The sequence below is a fragment of the Odocoileus virginianus genome, chromosome 6 (assembly GCF_023699985.2).
Source record: "Odocoileus virginianus isolate 20LAN1187 ecotype Illinois chromosome 6, Ovbor_1.2, whole genome shotgun sequence".
Classification (NCBI taxonomy): Eukaryota; Metazoa; Chordata; class Mammalia; order Artiodactyla; family Cervidae; genus Odocoileus; species Odocoileus virginianus.
In genome coordinates, this window is record NC_069679.1 from 17,167,521 (window position 1) to 17,193,321 (window position 25,801).

The following is a 25,801-nucleotide window of genomic DNA, read 5'->3' on the forward strand; positions in this document are numbered from 1 at the left end:
TGTATATATTAGCTGTGTTTCCTTATTGTATTTTATTCAATTTGTTCATCTGCCACTTGCCTATATCAGATTTCCACTTGTGCATGTGGAGGACTAGCTTCAGGAAAGCTGTGTTAGTGACTGAGGCTATATGCTATAGGAAAAGATTATTTACATATTTCTCACAGTGTCTCTCTATAGTATACATCAGGTACATCACTAAGATGGTGAGGCAGGTATCTTCCAAATTAGCAGCTTCCATCAAATGCCAAAGGGAGATCAAGCATAAAAAGTTTTGTGTTCATTCAGAAAGACAAACAGATGGGTGAGTTGAAATGAACTATAAGCTATCCATCCCAGGTGATGGGCTCATTGGAGAAGACTTTGACTGGAAATTCAGTGATTGGAAGGGGTGATATGATGCTTTAAATCAGAACTAGACAACCTAAATTTTCAATATTTTATATTTAGCTAAAATATGTGTAGTAAGAGCTGTCACACTTTTTACCGTGACCATAATTTTACTTATACAGTTGAACTGGCTATGGTGGGTAAATACAGTTGAACTGACTGTGGTGGGTAAGATTGTGTGTAAACAGGGCAAAGAAACTTGATAAAGAAGGAAAAATAGTGGAAGAAAGGTGCATTGCAGGGGTGTTATATTTGAATGGGAATTCCCCCTTCACTCGAGGTCAGAATCAGTGTAAACCCACCTCAAAATTAACGTAAGAATAAGAGTATTTGAGGAGGAGTCTTTGATGTTTTAACAGTGGCTCTTGATTGAGCAGACATTAATCAGAATTCGAAGTAAGAAAAAGGAAAATGTCATCAAAGAGAAAGAGAAAGAAACAACAGATTTTCTTTCAAATTTTTATCTGTAGTACAACTTGGTACTCTCATGAATGTCTTCCTTTCCTAATTAAAAACTCCTCTGTTCCTGCCTCATTGTTCTAAGTTCAATTCACCCAGGGCTCTTCTCTCCCTACCTTGGGTCACTGTGGATTCTCCCTGAGACTACATGTTGATTTTTCCTTTCACTGCAAATACAGGAATTCTTCGATCTTAATTACACTTAATGAAAATAAATATTGATAACTTACAAAAGTTTTATCTCCTTTGAAGTGATATGAAGCTCATTAGCTTCTATCATTTCTTAATCTGAAAAATAATGCAAAATAGAGAAGTATCAGCTCAAAATTTCCTGATGGGATTTTTGAACAATTGTATGCTGGATAGATGTGATTCTACCAGGAAGAATGAATATTTTATAAAAAAATTATATATTATTTGATCTATTACCTTGTTTATAATATGAAATATATTTATAAATAAAAATCCAAAGGAATGTTCACAGACCTCCTTCTGTAGCAATAATACACACAGTGGACATTGCAGTAGGCAGTTGAGGGGCTACCGCTTGTGTCCTCTTAAAGATCTTAGATGAAGAATTTGGGGTTCCTGGTGACACTCTGCCACACTTTGAGCCTCACAAAGGATTCTCTTTAGCTGCACAAAAAGAATAAAATGCCAAGAAACTCTCCGTTTTAATATGCATATCTTTCTGGCCACATACTGTCCCTAGAGGCCATCCCTCATGAGCAGCAGGGACAGAGTGCATCATTCAACCCCCAAGTGTGTTTTACTTTCAGTGTTGATCTCAAAGCTGAAAAGACCTTCCTGAATCCATCGGTGAGACTGCCACCAAGTAATGGCCCCTCTAGTTGGCTGCTCACCTGACATCCACAGGCAGGCTCTGGATTTAAAACCATCTCTATACTGGATATCACCATTTGCTTTAAGGCTCCTAGAGCTCTCCTGTTAGCATGTGTCTTTCTTCAAATGACATTGAAAGTTCACTTTAACAAATTGCCAAATCCTGAGTATCTTCCTGTGGGAGCATGCTCAGTCGCTCAGTTGTGTCTGACTCTTTGTGACCTTGTGCACTATAGCCCGCCAGTCCATGGGATTTTCCTGGCAAGAATACTGGAGTGGGTTGCTATGTCCTCCTCCAGGGGATCTTTCTTACCCAGGGATCGAACCTGTGTCTTGCATCTCCTGCATTGGCAGGCAGGTTCTTTACCACTGAGCCACTGAGGAAGCCCAAGTATCTTCCCTATGGCCCACTAAAAGTAACCTCCCTGCATATCTTTATCAGTCTGTACAGCAGTGTTAAAAATTGGTCTGCATTCCCTGAGTAGACTCTTGGTGGCAGGGACTGATTCCCACTGGAACTGTCCAGTGGCTTTCAATCCTCATGAGTATAAGAAAACCTAGGGTCTCACTTAACATTCAGAGCCTCCTATCATACCCTCAACCAAGAGGATTTTATGTCTTCTGAGGTTTTCAAATTATCTTCTCCTGTCTCAATGGATATAAACTCTCTACCCGGTTTTTTATTATGTTTAGGTGATAGTATTTAGTACCTGCTGATTACTATGCCAGAAGATTTCATATGTGTTATCTAATATATATGCATGCATGCTCAGTCAATAAGTCATGCCCGACTCTTTGTGACCCCATGGACTGTACCTGGTAGGGTTCCTCTATCCCTGGAATTTCCCAGGCAAGATACTGGAGTGGATTGTCATTTCCTCCTCTGGGGTATCTTCCCAATGGAGGAATTGAACCTGGGTCTCCTGCATTGCAGGCGGATTCTTTACCACTGAGCCACCTGGGAAGACCTATCTAATACTTGCAATGCTCATTAAACTCTTGAATATTGTCTCATCCTTTTAAAATGATTGAACAGAAGCCCACAGAGGGTAAGAGTTTATATTTGGCTCTAACTCAACTTGGTTTATCTTTTTCTACAAATAGGGTGCCTGGAGTGAAAAATTATATCTAATCTGCTCATGGCTTCTACCTGTTATTCTTTCCTGGTCATTGTTATGCCTTTCTATCCTTCTGGGAAAATTCTATTAATTTTGTTATTTTGGCTTCTTGTCTTCTTTAAATAGTTTTACTTCAAACACTGTATTTGAGAAGGTTGTTCATAATTTGGTTTATGGCTTCACATCTTATTTTATCTTGATACAACAAATTTCTCTGAAAAATGATTGCTATTGTGAACAAAGATTTGTTTAAAACAGTTATTGCCCATAAATAGCTTTCAAGGTAATGAGCTACTTTGGCAAAAATTCCAGCAAAAATCCCATTCAAGGGCAGAACTTTAATTCTTTTTCATTATTTGCTGTGTAAGTAGACACACAGTAGTCTTGACAATGAAGTGCATTTGAACTCTTGATAATACTATTCCTGCCTGAAAACTCCCATGGACAGAGGAGCCTAGCAGGCTATAATCCAAAGGGTTGCAAAGAGTTGAACACAACTCAGTATGACCTTGCAATGCTGCATAGCAAGGTAGGAGTCAGACCAGATTCAGATGTTACTTCTGTTAGACTCTCTATTCCTTGTGCTAGACTCCGTCTTTCTTCTCCAAGCTTTAGTTCTTTTAGCACAGAGATACAAGGTGTCCAAAACTAGCCAGAAAGTCTCTAATCCAAGCTGACAAAGGCAGCCATATTGGAAGTAGCCCACTCACTCTGTTCGACGTTCACTAGTTCCAGCAGAAAGCAACCTGGGGGAAAAAAAATTCTGAGTTAATAGTAATCAGGTCCTTTTACTGTAGCCTTGCTTCCTGTTGCTTCTTCTAGTAATAACTTAAACTTACTCTAAGTTTTCATTTTGGAAGCACCAGTGATGTATCTGCAAGTCATAGACCCACTGATATTTTAATATTGTGTTTGGAAACTCATCTTTAATCTCCTCCCTCAATGACTTGCTTATAAAAACTTCTTTTCATTCTTTGTTGCTTTGATGATGACTGTCTAACCTTTTAAAACATTTTGTTATTGATAATGTTTATTGTTAGTATTTCATTAGCATGTAACCTTCCAAATCAGTTCTTTTCCCTTTTAACTTCAGAAATACCTCAGAAACCAGTCCTCTTGGATATGTCAATTGCCCCAAGAAAGAAAGCCATCCTGAAAACAACTGAATTTTTCTAAATGTTTCAGTTTCAGATAGATCTCTCAAATGTAAGTTTGACCTCATATATTTTTCTGTCATTCTTCATGATTATTACATTTTCTCTGTTTTTTTGTTCATTCTATGATTTGCTTTCTCTGTTTTCTTCCTAGAATTGGTGCCATGGCAACTGAGGCTCTGTGATGTTGACAGTGAGTTCACTGTCGCCCTTGTTCCTCTTGATCTGTCCATAGGTAATGGAGCTTATACGGTAAAGCTCTAGGGGTATGCGAACCATGTCCACTTTGGATAATCCAGTACATTCTAAACTTTAGCCAAACAGGACATTTTACTGCTGAAGATAAATTGTCCTTTGAGCCTGAAAATCATTGATCAAGATAGGAATACCCAAGGAAAATGAGGTGCTGATTAAGTTTCTGGATTCAAACTCTGGGAAGAAATCAGCACTGGACTTGAAAGTCATTGGCAGGAAGTGGGCAAATTGGACCTTCCCAGGCACTCTTTTTGTTCCAGGCAGGATACTGTAGAAGGTATGGCAGCTAAGCCCCAAGGGCTGTGTTGAACCAGGTTCAGCTTTGGGCCATATGGCCCAGGATACCAGATGCCTCTCTTTGCACAGCCTCCCCCAGGCCATGCATAAAGACTCAGTGTTGCTGTGTTCCTTGTGAATTTGGGCAGAGAGGAGAAGTGGCCACATACATATACTTGTCACTTAATACTTGACTTTAGATTGATAATATCCAAACTGTTGGAGATGATATAGGTAGTGCTTAATTTCACCATTCTGCTTCTTTTGTTCTCACCAAACATGTCCTGTACATGAAATAATGAATTTTCAAATGAAAGCGAATTTAACTAATTTAATTCTGAGAATGTTCTGGTTTTTTGAGAATCTCACATGCAACTTTGATATGACTGTTAACCTCAGGCAAGAGGTGGAATCCATGACTCAGAAGAAGTTGGGCAGAAATAGAATTTTAATAGGCTTGGAAGCAGGAACCTGGCACTGGCTCAGAGAGACCCCGACTACGTAAAAAATGCCTGTTACACCCACAACTTTCCTCACTCCCTCCACTGTTCCACCCACATTCACATTGTCTGTAGAGTACTGTTTTGTGGGTTTTTTTTTTCTCCTCTTGGTTTCTCCACAAATGCTGATTGATTTAATCACTACTAGGAGCATAATCATTTTATGGTTACAGCGTAATATAAGCAGTTCTCTCCTGTTGGACATGTAGATTGCTGTGCAATTTTTTTCTGTTACAAACTGTTCTGTGATGATGTTCTCTTACAGTGAATTGGTATAAGTGGATTAGCTGATCAAAATGTATGTATAATTTTAAGGCTTTTATTTGCCATATTGCTAGATTTTTCTAAAAGTGCTAGATTGTTTTCTAAAAGTGTTGTCCTAACTTTCAGTCTAACCAGCAGACAGTGAGAATGCTCATTTTCCTCACATTTGAAACACACACACACATACAGCTTATTACAATTCTGTCTAAAAATTACCATTATGAGTATTTTAAAGTAATGTGTCATTATTTTAATATGTATTTGTTTAATTAGTAATTACGTTGAGTCTAAAAAGTATTTTTTGGTCACTTTGCCTTTTTTTCCTTTTCTTTTCATTTATATATATAACATTTTTCTAATCATGTGTCCGTTTTTCTTGATTAAAATAATTTCTTATAACATAAATATTTATCTTTGCCATTTTTGACATTTGCATATTCAATACATGTTCATAGTAATTTTTTGAACCAAAGCTATTTTTTATGTAGTCACATATACACTCTTCCTCTTAATGGTTTATACTTTGGTTTTATGCTTAGGAATATATTCACACCTTGAGGTTACATATTGATAACATATATGATGTAGAATTGAAAGATGTCTGTTTTTGTGAACAGAAAATGTGTGCAATTATCAAAAGGGAAACACAACCAGTCTCCAGAACTTGTGGCAATTTCAGAAAGGATAAATTTCAGAAGGATAAACCCCTTCTTTATAAAGGAAGGGGTTAGTGTAATCAACTTGTCACCAAATGGCTGACTCTAGTGACTTTTGAGAAACTCCGAGGCAGAAATTTGAAAGATATGTGGTGGTTTTCAAATGGGACACTGTTACTATGAGTTAAAATTCACGTAGAACTATTCAGTACAACTGCAGCTGAAAAAGCAGCTCACCAAAAGCATCTGCTACAATAAACATCTGGCTCCTCCACTACTGTTTACTAGTGGGATATTGGGGAAATTTCTGAATCTCACTAAAAGTGTTGCTTTTCTAATTTTTTAACACAGTGTTGATAATAACTTGCTCCAGAAGGTTGTTATATGTATAAAATAAATGTAAATTATATGTATATAATAAAAGAGGTGACTGTTCTCAAAATATTCAGTGTGATGACAGTTCCATCAGGTGATTTGGGAGAAAGTAAAGTTTTCCTGTCAAAATTGGATAAAATCCCATTCAGTACATGTTTCTTGGAGATTTATAATACTTATACTGTTTTGAAGACTTCATGAATTTGCTTAATTTGGTGTAACTCTTTACTTGCTTTATTTAAATATGGCACTTAAAAGAACTTTCTTACTTTCCTATTAACTTCACATAGATTATTCCTAGAAAAGCATGTTTGGAAATTTGGATGGAGATAGTTTATATAAGTGATTTAGCTCCAGATTAGCAACTGATAAATTCTTAGAAATTGTAGTACATGCAATTGAAATAAAGGAAGCAGGCTGCAAGGCTGACCTCTGTATGAGAGGAGATAAGAATTTATTTTATGGTTTGGAAAGAATGTGCAAATGGTGAGATTGAGGGAAGTATCTGAGGGAAGTGGCAAAACAAGAAATTATTTATTGAGTAGTTAGACTTTGCTTATATCCTTGTAAATAATCTCCTAAAATAAGTTAGACAAATTTGAAGTTTATATTTCACTATATCCTTAATTTATAAAGCTCTGAATTAAGCAGAAGTTACTAAAAAAACTTGAATTTCATTTCATTTTAATTAATTAATTAATTTCATTCCATTTTAAGTGTCAGCAGCCTGAATTACGAGGTGTTTCTGATATGTAAAGTGTGAGATGCAAAAAGCCTAGTTAATTATCTCAAAATCGGTTACAAATGCAGAAACCACACACCTTTAGAAACAACAATACATTTTATTCACTACAAATTTTCATCTCTTTTCCCTATCTGCTCTAAGAAAGCTGGATGACTGTAGAATGAGCAAAACATAAGCACCCAGAACTAAATAATAGTTAAAATAATCAGGGAAACAGCATCTTATGTTAAAGATATTTTGGATGATGGTCTTAATTAAGCATTTTTACTTAGGTAGATAATTTGTCCAGGCAATTGTTCACCCATTCAGTCCACTTTGTGAAATAGGACAGAGAAAACTTGTTACTGAACCCCCAGAAGTTCTGTCCCTCCTTGTCAGACAACCTCAAATTCTTGGTTCTTTCTTAAAGGAAGTCCAATTACAGTTGTACTTCACTTTGTGAAATAGATGATTTTCTGAAGGCTATAAATGTGGCTCCCTTAAATTACACTTTATTTCTCTGTTATTCTTAGAATCATCTTTAAAAAATATGTACTAGTAGTGAAAATAAAATGCATAATCAAACCAACATTTATAATTATATATTTTAAAGAGAAGATCTTTAGACACATTTTAGATAATACTTAATATGTCAAATGGCAAAAAAACTGAAATAAAATATGCTCCTACAACCTGTCAATTGACACTGGATTTGCAAAGAGAGAAGTCCTGACTAATGCCCTTTACATTTAGCATATATCTTAACACTATTTGAATAAACATTAGCCACTAAATTCCTAATTCTTATTTTGAGTACTTTCTGACTTACTACTTAATATCCATCTAAGGCTATTTGTTTCTTTATGATCCTTAGAGTAAAAACATGAATTATTTTTGGGAGAGAGTAAAAAGATCACACCTGTAAGGCTATACTTATTCCATATGGCAATCCTTCCTTATAATCAGTCACTACCAGTGGAGAATATTTTGCAGTGTAAATACCAAAACAAGTTTATGAATCCTGTTGAATCCTTATATGTTGTTTCAATTCTGAACTACATAGCAGATTTATACTTCCTTTTAGAAGCTTGGTTATAATGAAAAGTTCAATTTTCTTAAGACAATTTTGTTTCTTAAAAAAGACTAATCCATCATGTAGTGGGCGACTTTTATAATAGGAGGCTTTATTGTAATAGTTCCTTAACCAAAATTATTTTTAAATTTTTTAGAAAACCATCCTGTTCGTGTCTTATTCAGACAGCTTGTGTTGCAACTTAGTTCACTATGACTTCTGATTTATGCTTTAAGAACAGATATTTCAGCCCAAAAGACTTTCCTTAGAGCAGCCTTCATCTCATTGTTCCTGAGGCTGTAAATTATAGGATTGCAAAGGGGTGTTATTACAGCATAAAATAAGGTCACAATTTTTTGCTCTTTCACTGGGTGTCCTGATCCAGGACTAACATACATCACCATAACAGAGCCAAAAAACAGAATTACCACAGCCAGATGAGAAGCACAAGTAGAGAAAGCCTTGCGTTTGCTGGCTGCTGAGGGCATCCTTACCACAGCCAGAATCACCAGTGCATAGGAGCAAAGGATGAAGAGAAAGCTGCCAGTCATGAAAACAGCATTGAAAGTAGAGTAAATGAGTTGCGTGGTGGTGTCTTCAGAACAGGACAGCATCATCAAAGGGACAGGATCACATATAAAATGGTCGATGATATTTGGGTTGCAAAAGGGCAACCGTGAAATGAGAACAACTGGGGTTAGGAAGAGAATGAACCCACCGGACCACCCAAAGATGACGAGGCCAGTGTAGAGCTCTTCAGTCATGATGCGTGAGTAACGCAGAGGACGGCAGATGGCAAGATACCTGTCAAAGGCCATGACGCAAAGGTAGAAGCCCTCGTCACACCCGAGAGAGAAGAAGAAGTAGAACTGTGCAAAACAACTCACAAAGGAGATGGACTTGCTTGAGGACAGGAAGTTGGCTAACATATTAGGGACGGTTGTGGTGACATAACATATTTCCAGGAAAGAGAAATTCCCCAAGAAGATGTACATGGGGGTGTGAAGGCGTTGATCCCACCGCACAGCACAGACAATGGCCGTGTTCCCCGTCAGGGTGAGGATATAAGCTGCTGAGAAGAGCCTGAAGTAGAGGAGCTGTATTTCTGGGCTTGAGGGAAAGCCCAGGAGGATAAAGTGGGTAACAGAGTGGGTGGTTTCTCTGCTGGACACATTCATTAGTCTGGAAGACATGGGATGAGAGAAGTTACTGATCTTTAACAGAGTATACAGATTCTTCCTGAAAAACCCTAATTTCATTATCATTTTGGGGAGATTAAGTAATAAACAATGAGTTTTGTTTTAATGTACCCAAACTGTGATCATCATAACCTATTGCCCAAGAGTATGATTTCATTTGATGATGTTGTTTAGTGACGTAGTTCTGTCTGACTCTTTTGCGACCCCATGGACTGCAGCCTACCAGGCTCCTCTGTCCATGGGATTTTCCAGGCAAGAGTACTGGAGTAGGGTGCCACTGCCTTCTCTGAAAAATTACCCCTAGATATCCACAAATTATTCTGCTGCTTTTATTGAAGAAAAAGCTCAGCTAACACACATATCTTAGTGGTAGCTTCATAACTCATTTGACTGAATTTTTAAAACTCATTTAATTTTTGTCTTTCATATTGCAGTATGTGTCCTGATACACTGATATCCTGTTCGATGATATTGAAATTGCTCATTTTTACTGACAAGGACTTCCCCGATGGCTCAGCAGTAAGGAATCTGCCTGCAATGCAGGAGACACAGGAGATGTGTGTTCAATCTCTGGGTTGAGAAGATCTCTAGCAGGAAGAAATGGCAACCCTCTCCAGTATTCTTGCTTGGAAAATCCCATGGACAGAGGAGCCTGGCGGGCTACAGTCTATCGTATTGCAAAGACTCAGAGATGACGGAGTGACTGAGCAGGCAATGCAATTGACAATGGCACCCTAACAGTGGCAAGTCAAATCAATGTCAATACTCACCCTGTTTGGGTCTCCTATTACAGATCTTCTTGAGAATACTAACTGTATAAAGTCACAATCCAAAGAATATCCTACAAATGCAAGAAACAGGAAACATACAGATGCTGAATGGTGTTTTATCACTTATGGAAGACACACGAAATTAGTGAGCCTGAGAGCAATATGTGGGATGGAGAGCTGTGATATCAGAGTGGAATCAGAGATTTGTCATATTATTTCTACTGAACAAATAACAAAATTCATTATAATATTGAAAATAAATCCACTTCCAGTAATTTGCTATTATACATTTTTAAAATAAAATCCCCAGGTCTCATTGTAAATAATACCCATTATATTTTAAAAAAGTCAGAAAATTAGGTGTTTTTCTCAAAGTTCAGGAAAATAAGAGAAAATTAGTATTTTTAAATGTTCTGTCTGAAATTTATTGTAATCAGATATTTACAATATTAGAACAAGAAGAAAACACTTGTCAGCAAATCCGTGTATGCAAAAATCTCAGCATTTGAAATAGGGCATGCAAAAATTTAACTCACTCCTTGGATGTGTGCCAAGAAGAAAAGTCAGAGAGGGGAAATAAAATATTCCCATAGCATATGAGGGACTTTTGAAGAGATGGCTGCTCCAGTTTGTAATGGGCCATGAGTTGCAAAGAGTGAATTTTAAAAGAGTTTTTTCTCCCTAACTTCAAGGGCCATATTTACGGTCAAGATGAAAGCCCAGATGAAGGTGCTGTCTATATTCATTTCCTTGAATGATGGCCTTTTGAGATTTAGGAGCCTTGCCCTGATATTTTGAAAGTATTTGTTCAACAGATGAGATGGGTTTTGAATTGTCTTTGTTTACAAAGAAATCCCAAGCCCTGCTATTCCTTGAGGAATAGTGCACTTGCAGAGTAAGTTATTATTTTCTCTTGAGCTCCCCCTAACCAGATGTTGCAAAAGTTTCCTTGGGAATAATTAAATAATAGTAGCGTGCTGCCTATGGGGTCGCACAGAGTCGGACACGACTGAAATGACTTAGCAGCAGCAGCAGCGTTTGTTGTAATAGTTAGAATACAAAGATGTACCATTTGACTCTTTCTATCTTGAAGAAAGAGAAAAACAAATTTTCCCCACTAATATTCTCAAATTTTTTGTTTAGAGACAGCTCAGCTGTTATTTTATGATAGTCATTGGAAAGTTGTGTGTTTTCAGTGCTAAGACTGGTATGCTAAACGCTATGCTAAATCACTTCAGTCGTGTCCAACTCTGTGCAACCCCATAGAAAGCAGCCCACCAGGCTCCACCATCCCTGGGATTCTGCACACAAGAACACCGGAGTGGGTTGCCATTTCCTTCTCCAATGCATGAAAGAGAAAAGTGAAAGTGAAGTCGCTCAGTTGTGTCTGACTCCTAGCGACCCCATGGACTGCAGCCTACCAGCCTCCTGCATCCATAGGATTTTCCAGGCAAGAGTACTGGGGTGGGTTGCCATTGCCTTCTCCGAAGACTGGTATCAGTCAGTTCAGTTCAGTTCAGTCGCTCAGTCATGTCCGACTCTTTGCGACCCCACGAATCGCAGCACGCCAGGCCTCCCTGTCCATCACAAACTCCCAATCTACCCAAACACATGTCCATCGAAGACTGGTATAGGGTTATTCAAATAAGTAATTGTTTATTAAGTGCATACTGATTGTTTTTAAAAACAGAAAAAAAAATTCCTGCCTACCTAGAACAATTTAATTGAGGTTGGGAGCAACAGAAAATAAAAAAAAAAACCAGTAAGTGAATAACTGAAATAATTTTTCTTTTCATTTGAGAAAAATGAAATATGGAAGGAGGATGGACTGTAAATGGAGAAGTGCTGTGGCCAGCACAGAAGGTAGGGATTGAAAGTGGTAGATGCACAGTTTGGGAAAAAGAAACTAGAGACAGAATTAAAGTTTTAAAGATGGGACTGGGGGACTCAAGGTCTCTTGGGTCAAGAGCCCTGTTCCTTGGAGCCACCTCACTTTTATTTAGTATCTTGGCAAGCAGAATTGTTGTTTTATGATAAAGTCAGCCTCCTATGTCCCCAGTCATGTCTCCCATTTTATTGATTACTTTAAATTATCTTTATTATTTTCTTGTACAAGGGCTATCACCTAGCTGGCGGTCATAGACCCGCATATGCCTTAGGAAAACATCTTAGTGTGTACACAAGCAGTGTTTTAACTTGCGCTGACCCAGCGTTCCAAGTTCCACACTATGTTTTTCCTTAGCTTATCGGGGTATGACAACCCCAACTAATCAGCCCAATGTACTTTTATTTGGGTTATGCTGTATTGCTATATTCTGCTTTTATTCTTTTCCCATGGTGACTTTCTCATGGCTTAGCCAAAGCAACAGGCGGCTGACTATTAACCCCTGCGGGGTAGGACTTGTAATTTTAAATAGGGTTTAAAGGAAAGCCTATCAGAGAATTTAACATTTGAGCAGAAGCTTCAGAAATGTGGGAAAAAACCAAGAGGAGATTGAGAGAGTTTTCAGACAGGAGAAACAGCTAATGCCAGGAAGAGTAGGAGTACATTTAGCGTGTCAGAGGAGGGCAGTGTGTTGGAGTAGCATAAACTGGAGAGATGACCACTTTCCAGCACCCGTTCTATCGTCTCTATTTCATCTTTATGTAGCTTCTGTACTTCACTGTACTCTTTAAGGGCTTCCTAGGAGGTGGTAGTGGTAAACAACCCGCCTGCCAATGAAGGAGACATAAGAGACGTGGGTTCGATCCCACGAACATGTGTACCTTCTAGGGAAGACCCCCCTGGAGGAGGGCATGGCAACCTATTCCTGTATTCTTGTCTAGAGAATCCCACTGATAGAGGAGCCTGGCAGGCTACAGTCCATAGGGTTGCAAAGAGTGGGACACTACCAAGGCAATTTAGCATGCACGTACTCTTTAAATTTTTTTTCAGCTTTATTGAGATATAATTGACATATAACAATGTATAAGTTTAAGGTGTACAATGTATTAATTTGATACACATATATTGCAAAATGATTACCTCCATAACATTAGCTAACACCTCCATCCACTCACATAATTACTGTTTCTCTTTGGTGGCCAGAATATTGACGATCTTCTCTGTTAGCAAATTTAGGTATATAATGCAGAATTGTTGACAATAATCACTATGATGTACACTAGATTCCTGAGTTCAACTTTTTAAGATTTTACATAGAAGTGATATAATGTAGTATTTGTCTTTCTCTGACTTATTTCACCAAGCACAATACCCTCAAGGTCCATCTGTGTTGTTACAAATGGCTAGACATCTTTCCTTCTCATGGCTGAATGATATTCTACCATATATATATATATATATACATATATATATAATATCTTCTTTATCCATTCATCTATAGATGGACAATTAGATGGTTTCCATTCTTGGCTTTTGGCAAAATTGCTGCAATGAACATGGAGGTTCAAATAAAGATAATGATTCCATTTTCTTTGAATATATACCCGGAAGTGGGGCTGCTGGATCATATGACAGCTGTAGTTTTAAGTTTTTGAGGAACCTCCACACTGTTTTCCATAGTGGCTGTACCAGTTTGCATTCCACTAATAGTGTGCAAGCATTCTTTTTTCTCTACATCCTTTCAAACACTTGTTATCTTTTGTCTTTTTGATGATAGCTGTTCTAAAGGTGTGAGATGATATCTCTTGGTTTTGATTTGTGTTTCCCCGACTAGTAGTGATGTCGAGCACCATTTTATGTATCAGTTGAGCATTTTTATGCCTTTCTTGGAAATACATCTATAAATATCTATTTAAAAATTGTTATTTTTTTCTTGAGTTATATGAGTTCCTTATATATTTTGGATATTATCAGGTATATGGTTGGCAAATATTTTCTTCTATCACATAGGCTGCCTTTACAGTTTGTTAATTTTTCATCACAGTATAGAAGCTTTTATTTTAGATATAGTCCCACTTGTTTATTTTTGCTTTTGCTGCTTTGTACAGCATTGGCAGACCAATGCCAAGGAACTTATTCCCCATGTTGTCTTCTATGCTTTACAGTTTCAGGATATATATATATATATATATATATATACACCTGATATATGTATGTACACGTATATATACATATGTATGTCATATATGTGCATATATATATATACACATATATATGACAAACCTAGACAGCATATTAGAAAGCAGAGACATTACTTTGTCAACAAAGGTTCATCTAGGCAAGGCTATGGTTTTTCCAGTAGTCATGTATGGATGTGAGTTGGACTATAAAGAAAGCTGAGCACCGAAGGATTGATGTTTTTGAACTGTGGTGTTGGAGAAGACTCTTGAGAGTCCCTTGGACTGCAAGGAGATCCAACCAATCCATCCTAAAGGAAATCAGCCCTGAATATTCATTGGAAGGACTGATGTTGAAGCTGAAACTCCAATCCTTTGGCCGTCTAATTCGAAGAAGTGACTCATTTGAAAAGATCGTGATGCTAGGTAAGTTTGAAGGCAAGAGGAGGAGGGGACGACAGAGGATGAGATGGTTGGATGGCATTACTGACTCAATGGACATGAGTTTGAGCAAGCTCCAGGAGTTGGTGATGGACAGGAGGCCTTGCGTGCTGCACTCTATGGGGTTGCAAAGAGTCGGACATCATTGAGTAATTGAACTGAACTAAACTGAACACATGCTACAACATAAATGAAACTTGTAAACATTATGTTGTGACAGATGCCAGTCATAAAAGGTTGCATATTGTATGATTCCATTTATGTGAAATTTCCAGAATAGGAAAATCCATAGAAACAGAAAGAAATAGAAACAGAAATTGTTTCCAGGAACTGGAGAGAGGGGAAATTAGGGAGTGATAGCTAATGGGTCCAGGTTCTCTTTATGGTATGAGGAAAATTCTGCTTGAGAGCATGAGGTACTAGTGTTCTTGAGATAGTTGGAAGAGGCAAATCTAACAATTTTGTAATTTGAAATATGCCTAAGAGTCAAAGAGTCACAAATGATGTGTTAAGAAAAGGTTTGGCTTTTTTTTTAAAAGAGAGTTCTTTCAAAAAATAATTCTTAAAAGTAAATATACAATGGGAAAAAGAAGTCATGTATGAATGTGAGAGTTGGACTATAAAGAAAGCTGAGCACTGAAGAATCGATGCTTTTGAACTGTGGTGTTGGAGAAGATTCTTGAGAGTCCCTTGGACTGCAAGGAGATCCAACCAGTCCATCCTAAAGGAAATCAGTCCTGAATATTCATTGGAAGGACTGATGTTGAAGCTGAAACTCCAATCCTTTGGCCACCTGATGTGAAGAGCTGACTCATTTGAAAAGACCCTGATGCTGGGAAAGATTGAAGGCAGGAGGAGAAGGGGATGACAGAGGATGAGATGGTTGGATGGCATCACCAGGAGTTGGTGATGGACAGGGATGCCTGGCATGATGCAGTTCATAGGGTCTCAAAGAGTCAGACACAACTGTGTGACTGAACTGAGCTGAACTGATATATATTAATCCATTTCCAGTTGATTTTTATACATGGTATAACAAAAGAATCCAATTCAGTCTTTTGCATGTGGGTATTCAGTTTTTCAAACCCACTCACTGAAGAGACTATCTTTTTCCCATTATATATTCTTGGTGCCCTTGTTCTGGATTAGATGACATTATATGCATACATCCCATCAGGTTTCTGGGTAGGCAGAACTGCTCCCACACTGTGCCAGGGCAGAGGAGGAGCCAAATGAAAGGTTGCTTTATGATCATATCCAGGACATTGGTTGAATTCATCTTCTGGGCCAGATGTTGTATTTTTGTCTTTTTTTTTTTTTTAATTTTGTTTTTCTTTAAAAATTTTTTATTGGAGTATAGTTGCTTTGCAATGTTGTGTTAGTTTCTACCGTAAGCAAAGTGAATCAACTAAACATATACAAATATCCCCTCTTTTTTGGATTTCCTTCCTGTTTAGGTCACCAGAGAGCATTGAGCAGAGTTCCTTGAGCTGTATAGTAGTTCTCGTTTGTGTGTGCATGCTCAGTTACTTAGTCATGTCCAATTCTCTGTGACCCCAGGGACTGTAGCCCACCAGGCTCCTCTGTCTATGGAGTTTTCCAGGCAAGAATACTGGAGCAGGTTGCCATCTCCTACCATCCATTAAGATCCAGTAAGATCTTAATACATTGATTAAGATCCATTTCAAAGGATCTTCCTGACCTAGGGATTGAACCCACGTCTCCTGCAACTCCTGTGTTGGCAGGTAGATTCTTTACCACCGAGCCACCTGTGAAGCCTAGGTTATCTATTATATACATAGTATCAGTAGTGTATCATGTAGTTATGTACAGATGTGAGAGATGGATCATAAAGAAGGCTGAGTGATAAATAACTGAAGCTTTTGAATTGTGGTACTGGAGAAGACTTGAGAGTCCCTTGGACTGCAGGGAGATCAAACCAGTCAATCCTAAAGGAAATCAACCCTGAATATCCATTGCAAGGACTGATACTGAAGCTGAAGCTCTGATGATTTGACCACCTGATACAAACAGCCAACTCATTTGGAAAAGACCCTGATGCTAGGAAAGATTGAAAACCAGTTTGCTCACTTCTTGTTTTAAGTTTATCATACTGAGGTTTTTGTTGTTCAGTCACTCAGTTGTGTTTAACTGTTTGCGACCATGGACTGTATCATGCCAGGATTTCCTGTCCTCCACTATCTCCTGAAATTTGCTCAAACTCATATTCATTGAGTTGATGATGCCCTCCAACTATCTCATCCTCTGTTGCCCCCTTCTCCTTATGCCCTCAATACTGAAGTCATTCTGTTTCTCCCTTGCTGTGTGTTTCACCTGGTAATATAATTTCAGACTTCCTTTCTAGGCATAGGGAATTTAAAATCCTAATTTGTTGTATTTGTTATTCAGTTGATAATTTATTCTCTGATTCAATCCAAACTCACTAAATTTTGTCATGTTATCTGAAAAATAATAGGAAATTAACAGGAGTTCAAATGACTCTGGCATGACTTTCAAGCAAATATTTCCGATATTCTCTTGGAGGGCCAAGCAAACTGTATGTGGGTTTTGTAAAAGAATGTCATGTTATTGTTTATACTTCTTTTTCTACAAGTGGATATATGCATATGTATCACATATCCACTTCACTGTGCAACAAAACTAACACAATATTGTATATCAACTATACTCCAATAAAAATGAATTAAAAAAGAAACTCATATTTATAATGGGACTAAAAGTGAATAAACAACAAAAATTATTTTTAATTAAAAGTGTTTATAGATAAAATAATAACATTCATGGTCTCTTGTTAGCAATATTTACAACAAAGTGAACATTGAATTAGGAGAGTCAAAGGGCTCTCACATATACTTAAACTTTCTAAATAGTCTTAGGTATCCGAGATTTTGGATTCCTAGTGCAGCTTTGATATAGGTTGGTCTTTACAGAAGGTCCTCTTTAGCTGTTATACAAAAATGGAGTAGAGGGTTTCCCTAGTGACCCAGTGGTAAGGAATCCACCTGCCAGTGACACGGGTTTGATCCCTGATTCAGGAAGATCTCACATGCTTTGGAGCAACTCAGCTTATGTGCCACAACTGTTCAGCCTGTGCTCTCAAAGCTGGGAGCCACAACAAGAGAAGCCACTACAATGAGAAGCCCACACCAGAGAGTAGCCCCTGCTGGTGGCAACTAGACAAAAGCCTATGCAGCAATGAAGTCCCAGCACAGCCAAAGCTAAATAAATAAATATAATGTTAAAAAAATGGAGTAGAGTCCAGAAACTCTCTTTCCTTTTATTTTGCATTGCTTTCTGGCCCAATATTGTCCCTGGAGGTTGCCTCTCAGGAGCATCAGGGACAATCACAGTACATCATTCAATCCCCAAATGTGTTTTACTTTCTGTGTTGAGCTTAAAGCTGAAAAGGCCTTCCTGAATCCATTGGTGAGACTGTCACCTAGTAATGGCCCTTCTAGCTTGCTGCTCACCTGACATCTCCTGACTCAACACATGGACATCACCAAATGGTCAATACTAAAATCAGCTTGATTATATTCTTTGCAGTCAAAGATGGAGAAATTCTATACAGTCAGCAAAAACAAGACTGGGAGCTGACTGTCACTCAGACTGTGAACGCCTTATTGCCACATTCAGACTTAAATTGAAGAAAGTAGGGAAAATCACTAGATCATTCAGGTATGACCTAAATCATATCCCTTATGATTATACAGTGGAAGTGACAAACAGATTCAAGGGATTAGATCTGATAGACAGAGTGCCTAAAGAACTATGAACGGAGGTATGTGACATTGTTCAAGAGGCAGGGGTCAAGACCATCCCCAAGGAAAAGAAATGCAAAAAGGTAAAATGGTTGTCTGAGGAGGCCTTACAAGTAGCTGTGAATGGAAGAGAAGTGAAAGGCAAAGGAGAAAAGGAAACAGATACCCATTTGAATGCAAAGTTCCAAAGAATAGCAAGGAGAGATAAGAAAGCCTTCCTCAGTGATCAATGCAAAGAAATAGAGGAAATAAGCAGAATGGGAAAGACTAGAGATCTTTTCAAGAAAATTAGAGATACCAAAGGAAATTTTCATGCAAAGATGGGCACAATAAAGGACAGAAACGGTATGGACCTAACAGAAGCAGAAGATATTAAGAAGAGGTGGTAAGAATACACAGAAGAACTGTACAAAAAAGATCTTCATGACCCAGATAATCATGATGGTGTGATCACTCACCTAGAGCCAGACATCCTGGAATGTGAAGTCAAGAGGGCCTTAGAAAGCATCACTACAAACAAAGCTAGTGGAGGTGATAGAATTCCAGTTGAGCTATTTCAATTCCTAAAAGATGAGCTGTGAAAGTGCTGCACTCAATATGCCAGCAAATTTGGAAAACTCAGCAGTGGCCACAGGACTGGAAAAGGTCAGTTTTTCATTCCAACCTCAAAGAAAGGCAATGCCAAAGAATGCTCAAACTACCAAACAATTGTACTCATCTCACATGCTAGCAGAGTAATGCTCAAAATTTTCCAAGCCAGGCTTCAACAGTACATGAACCATGAACTTTCAGATGTTCAAGCTGGTTTTAGAAAAGGCAGAGGAACCAGAGATCAAATTGCCAACATCCGTTGGATCATCGATAAACCGAGAGTTCCAGAAAAACATTGACTATGCCAAAGCCTTTGACTGTGTGGATCAGCATAAACTGTGGAAAATCCTTAAAGAGATGGGAATACCAGGCCACCTGACCTGCCTCTTGAGAAATCTATATGTAGGTCAGGAAGGAACAGTTAGAACTGGACATGGAACAACAGACTGGTTCCAAATAGGGAAAGGAGTATGTCAAAGCTGTATATTGTCCCCCTGCTTATTTAACTTATATGCAGAGTACATCATGAGAAACTCTGGGCTGGATGAAGCACAGCTGGTATCAAGATTGCCAGGAGAAATATCAATAACCTAAGATATGCAGATGACACCACCCTTATGGCAGAAGGTGAAGAAGAGCCTAAGACTCTCTTGATGTAAGTGAAAGAGGAGAGTGAAAAAGTTGGCTTAAAGCTTAACATTCAGAAAACTAAGATTATGGCATCTGGTCCCATCACTTCATGGGAAATAGATGGGGAGGCAGTGGAAACAGTGTCAGACTTTATTTTTGGGGGCTCCAAAATCACTGCAGATGGTGATTGCAGCCATGAAATTAAAAGACGCTTACTCCTTGGAAGGAAAGTTTTGACCAACCTAGAGAGCATATTAAAAAGCAGAGACATTACTTTGCCAACAAAGGTCCATCTAGTCAAGGCTATGGTTTTTCCAGTGGTCATGTATGGATGTGAGAGTTGGACTGTGAAGAAAGCTGAGCGCCAAAAAATTGATGCTTTTGAACTGTGGTGTTGGAGAAGACTCTTGAGAGTCTCTTGGACTGCAAGGAGATCCAACCAGTCCATCCTAAAGGAAATCAGTCCTAAATACTCATTGTTAGGACTGATATTGAAGCTGAAACTCCAATCCTTTGGCCACCTGATGTGAAGAGCTGACTCATTTGAAAAGACCCTGATGCTGGGAAAGATTGAAGGCAGGAGAAGGGGATGACAGAGGATGAGATGGTTGGATGACATCACAGACTCAATAGGCATGAGTTTGAGTAAACTCCGGGAGTTGGTGATGGACAGGGAGGCCTGGCATGCTGCAGTCCATGGGGTTGAAAAGAGTTGGACACAACTGAGAGATTGTAGTGTACTGAACTGACATCTCCAGACAGGTTCTGGATTTTTTTTTCTCTCATTTATTTTTATTAGTTGGAGGCTAATTACATTACAATATTGTAGTGGGTTTTGTCATACATTGACATGAGTCAGCCATGGATTTACATGTGTTCCCCATCCTGACCCCCCTCCCACCTCCCTCCCCACCACATCCCTCTGGGTCGTCCCAGTGCACCAGCCCTGAGCACTTGTCTCATGCATCCAACCTGGGCTGGTGATCTGTTTCACACTTGATAATACACATGTTTCAATGATATTCTCTCAGATCATCCCACCTTCGCCTTTTCCCATAGAGTCCAAAAGTCTGTTCTATACACCTGTGTCTCTTTTTCTGTCCTGCATATAGGGTTATCATTACCATATTTTAAAATTCCATATATATGCGTTAGTATACTGTACTGGTTTTTCTTTCTGGCTTACTTCAGTCTGTATAATGGGTTCCAGTGTCATCCATCTCATTAGAACTGATTCAAATGAATTCTTTTTAATGGCTGAGTAATATTCCATTGTGTATATGTACCACAGCTTTCTTATCCATTCGTCTGCTGATGGGCATCTAAGTTGCTTCCATGTCCTGGCTATTATAAACAGTGCTGTGATGAACATTGGGGTGCACGTGTCTCTTTCAGATCTGGTTTCCTTGGTGTGTATGCCCAGGAGTGGGATTGCTGGGTCATATGGCAGTTCTATTTCCAGTTTTTTAAGGAATCTCCACACTGTTCTCCATAGTGACTGTACTAGTTTGCATTCCCACCAAGAGTGTAAGAGGGTTCCCTTTTCTCCACACCCTCTCCAGCATTTATTGCTTGTAGACTTTTGGATAGCAGCCATTCTGACTGGCGTGTAGTGGTACGTCATTGTGGTTTTGATGTGCATTTCTCTGATAATGAGTGATGTTGAGCATCTTTTCATGTGTTTGTTAGCCATCTGTATGTCTTCTTTGGAGAAATGTCTGTTTAGCTCTTTGGCCCATTTTTTGATTGGGTCATTTATTTTTCTGGAATTGAGCTGCTTGTATATTTTTTGAGATTAACCCTTTGTCTGTTTCTTTGTTTGCTATTATTTTCTCCCATTCTGAAGGTTCTGGATTTAAAAACCAGCTCCATATTGGATGTCACCAGTTGTTTCAAGGCTCATGAAGTGCCCCTTGCCTCATATGTGCTTCTTCAAGTGACAGCTAAAATTCACTTTAATAAATCCCAAATACCTTCCTAATCACCCACTAGAGTAACCTGCTGGTCCATTTTCTCTCCCAGTACTGAGGTATTAAAATTTTGTCTCCTCTTTCATCCACAGGTCATTCAGCAGAGAAATTGATGCTACTGGAATGGTCCATAGCCTTCACACTTCAACGTATATAAGAATCACCTGGAGTTTAACATAACCTTCAAGTTCCCAGGCCCTCCTCACAAGTCTATCCCAGGCTGGGCACTGTGCCAGCAGATTTTACATGCAAAATGTGAGGGAGACATTATTCTTTTCAAATGATAAAACAGAAACTTACAGACGTTAAGAGAATGGATTTTTGCCATAATTCAGCTAGGTCTTTTATCTTTCAAGAGATTAGTATAGCCCTAGTGAAAATTATACCTAATCTGAGTATGGCTTCTAGCTAACGTTTAACTGTAATGTTTTCCCTCTTTGCTCTGGTCAACATTATAACATTGTTTTTTGTTTTTTTTTGTTTTTTTTTTTTTAGCTGATTTCTTAAATAATGTCACCTAAAGCACTATACTTGATCAACAGCTCGATTTAATAAAGAAGCACTTAGTGTTAGCTCCGGAGAGACAAGATTAATTAATCTTTGCCCTCAAGGATCTCACAGTCTAGCCAGCCACCCTGATCAGACCATAGTCCTAGGGGGTCTGTAGGGGCAAAAATCCACTCAAGGGCAGAACTTCAGATTGATTTATTTTTAGCTAATGCAGTAATTATGTTGTCATCTGACATTGATATTGATGTACAGTCTTGGCCAAAGTGATTCTATAGGGATGAGAGAGGAGGATGTGTTCTGAATTTACTTCCTCCATTAGGCACTCTGATCCTTCAGCACTGGCCTCTCTTCTCCAAGCTGTCTGCACATTGGCCCAGAGCCACAAGGTGGCAGGATAAGCCTCAACATTTCTTATCCAAACCAACTGAAGCCATAGGCTTTTAAGTGCATGCTTGCTCTGCCCATACCTCTCAAAATCATGCTGGGAGAAATTTAGAGCAAATATTATCCAGATTAGTTTTACCTCGAGTAACTTGTTTCCTTCTACCACCCACCATCAGTTCTTCTCTCTTTCAGTGCTAACTCAAGGACATTCCAAGGTTACATTTTGGAGAACCTCTGGAACATCTGGGATTTCATCCTGCATTTCAAAACCTTTTCGTGTCCTACTCAATGATCTGATTACATAAAACATATATTAATTTTGCCATTTTAATGACTATCTAGCTTCTTTAATATGAATGTCTTGGTATTACAATAGCTTGTATATTTCCAAATCAGCCCGAGATTCTTTTTCTTTTAGTCTAAAATGAGCTGTAGCTCAGACTCTGTTCTTCCATGAAGCCATATCTCTCCAGGACTTCCCTGTAGCTCAAACAGTAAAGAATCTGTCTGCAATGCAGGAGACCAGTGTTCAGTACCTAGACTGGGAAGATGCTCTGGAGAAGGGAATGGCAATTTGTTCCAGTATTCCTGCTTGGAGAATCCCACAGACACTCAAGAAGCTTGGTGAACTACTGTCCATGGGGTTGCAAACAGCTGGACATGACTGAGCGACTAACACACACACACGTAAATATCTCTCCAAGTTGTGGGAAAGTCAGCCTTGCTGAGAAAGTTTTTGTTTTCCTCAGAAGTTTCAACACATTTCTCAACTCTTAAGGTTAGAAACTGTTTTTCTATTATTCTTCAAGTGTTCTTGCATTTTCCCCTTTCCTTTCACTTCTACCCTTCTCTGTGTTATCTTCTAAAAGCTGCAGGCATGGAAAGAGGCTCTGTGACATCTCTGGGGAGCTCATGTCTTCTATTATGCTTGATTTTAGTAGGTATCTGGCCCCAGACAGTAAAACTCCAAGATTACTGTAACCAAGTAACCTTAGTGTACCAGAATAATTCTGAGCTCATCCATTGCCAAGTAAGACAAATTATTTTAGTACAATGGCAAAACAAAACAAAACAAAAATAAACAAGCAAAAAAACCTCCCTGAACATTCTTTCAGGACTCAGGAGCCATTAATTAGAATAACTAAGAACTCCAGAAGAAGACTAGATCCTGACTGGGTTTCTGCATTTGGCTACTGGGTAGAAACTAGGACCTAAAAGAAATTAGAATGAAATGGCACACCTGAAGTGAAGCCAACTTTCCCAGATACTCATTTAGGTAAGAATAGGTTTGGAAGCCAGAGAAGGCAATGGCAACCGACTCCAGTACTCTTGCCTGGAAAATCCCATGGCCAGAGGAGCCTGGTGGGCTGCAGTCCATGGGGTCGCGAAGAGTCGGACATGACTGAGCAACTTCACTTTCACTTTTCACTTTCATGCATTGGAGAAGGAAATGGCAACCCATTCCAATGTTCTTGCCTGGAGAATCCCAGGGACAGGGGAGCCTGGTGGGCTGCCATCTATGGGGTCGCACAGAGTCGGACACGACTGAAGCGACTCAGCATCAGCAGCAGCAGCAGGTTTGGAAGCATCATCACAGGCTTGACGGGTCAGGTCTCTCTAAGCGGTACTGGTCAAGACACTTGGAGTGCCCCCTCTTTCACCCTGTCTTTCCTGGGGTAATGTATGTGGCTCTGAAATCTTTTATGTTCCCTCTGTAATCTAGAAGGAGGGAGAGAAGACGCTCACTGCATATCCTGTGTCCTTTAATAACTGGTCTTACAGCAATAATTTATCATCTTTTGAAATTAGATTTGGTTTTTACCTCTCTGCTATTATCCTTCCCTGATCCCTCCAAATACATTGTAACAAACTGTGTGTGTGTACCTTCCTTTTGAGAGTATCAATTGCACCCACCTTTGAGGTAACTCTTCCTATTTTAGGTTTTCTTAAGTTGGAGTGATGAATCCCTAAGTCAGAATATGTTGGACACACAAAATTTTGATTAAGGTAATTGCTCAGGCATAGTGAATGAAGGCAGACACATTTTTTTTAAGACATTTTTTTAAGAGCAGTTTTAGATTAAAATTAAGATGATATACAGAGATTTCCCATATATCCCCTGCTTCCACATGTGTACAGATTTCTCTATCATCAGCTTTCCCACTAGAGTGGTACATTTGTTACAATTGATGAACCCATATTAACACATAACTAGCCAAAGTTCATAGTTATTGAGGGTTCATTCTTGGTGTACGTCTATGTGTTTAGATATGTACAATGCCATATATGGGCTTTCTAGGTGGTGCTAGAGGTAAATAACCCACCTGCCAATGCAGGAAACTTGATGTGGGTTCGATCTCTGAGTTGGGAAGATCCTTTGGAGGAGGGCATGGAAACCCACTCCAGTATTCTTGCCTGGAGAATTCTGGTGGCCAGAGGAGCCTGGAGTGCTATAGTCCATAGGGTTACACAGAGTCGGACATGACTGAAGCAGCTTAGCATGCACACACAATGACATGTATCCATCATTATGGTATTGTACTATTTTCACTGGCAAAAATGCCCTCTGTGTTCCACCTACTCATCCCTTCAGCTACCATCCCTATCCCCTACCCTCAAACTCCTGGCAACCGCTGATGTTTCACTGTATACATCGTTGTACATATTCTAGAATGTAGACTTTTCAGTTTGGTTTATTTCATTTAGTAATACACATTTAGCTTTCCTTCCTATCTTTTCAGGGCTTTATGGCTCATTTCTTTTTAATGCCATATAATATACCATTGTCTGGATGTATCATGGTTTATTTTGTGATTTCAAGGACATTTTGGTTGCTTTCAGATTTTGTCAATTTTGAATAAAAATGCTAACATCTGTGTGCAGGTTTTTGTGGACATAAGTTTCAACTCTTTTGTGTAAATACTGAGGAGCACACTTGGTGGGTCATATGGCAAGAGCGTGTTTAGTTTTGTAACAAGCTGCCAATTCTTTCCAAAGTGGCTGGACCATGTTTCATTCATACTCGCAATGAATTAGAGTTCTTGTTGTTCCACATTCTTGTCAGCATTTGGTGTTGTCACTGTTCCAAACTTTGGACATTCTAATAGGTGTGTAGTGGTATCTCATAGTTCTTTTAATTTGCAGTTCCATGATGACATATGTGGAACATTTCTTTTTATACAATTCTTACTCTTTAATATTAAAGTATAATTGATTTTTAATATTAGTTTCACGTGTTAGCCTGGTGATTCAGTTTTTTGAATCACTATGATTCAAAAATATTTAATATTATAAATGAAATTGATTTATAAGTCAAATGTATTTATAATGTTATATTAGTTTCATGTGTTAACATAGTGATACAATTTTTACAGAT

The 25,801-nt window shown here is 38.6% G+C and overlaps 1 protein-coding gene and 1 long non-coding RNA gene across 2 annotated transcripts in view; one reads left to right on the forward strand and one right to left on the reverse strand.

The window, feature by feature from the left end:
• Positions 1 to 22,756, forward strand: part of LOC139035483 (uncharacterized) — a 38,866-nt gene extending 16,110 nt beyond the window's left edge. Inside the window, exons 2-5 of the long non-coding RNA XR_011488072.1 lie at positions 3,904 to 4,016; positions 4,119 to 4,496; positions 21,624 to 21,786; positions 22,618 to 22,756. This is a non-coding gene — a long non-coding RNA (uncharacterized lncRNA). The remainder of the gene's footprint in view (positions 1 to 3,903; positions 4,017 to 4,118; positions 4,497 to 21,623; positions 21,787 to 22,617) is intronic.
• On the reverse strand, positions 7,648 to 9,264 carry LOC110133423 (olfactory receptor 11G2-like). Its single transcript, XM_020887315.2, has 2 exons — positions 8,347 to 9,264; positions 7,648 to 7,707 (listed from the first exon to the last, which is right to left on the reverse strand). The coding sequence occupies exons 1-2, from the start codon at positions 9,262 to 9,264 to the stop codon at positions 7,648 to 7,650; spliced, it is 978 nt and encodes a 325-aa protein (XP_020742974.2).
• Positions 22,757 to 25,801: the final 3,045 nt, after the last annotated feature.

What these genes read in the sequence shown, in the direction of transcription:
- LOC110133423 (XM_020887315.2), bottom strand. Translation starts at nt 9,264, where the DNA reads ATGAATGTGTCCAGCAGAGAAACCACCCACTCTGTTACCCACTTTATC. An exon ending in TGAAGGCTGCTCTAAGGAAA is followed by an intron (nt 7,708 to 8,346) that starts GTCTTTTGGGCT and finishes GTCAATTGACAG; the next exon opens with GTTGTAGGAGCATATTTTAT.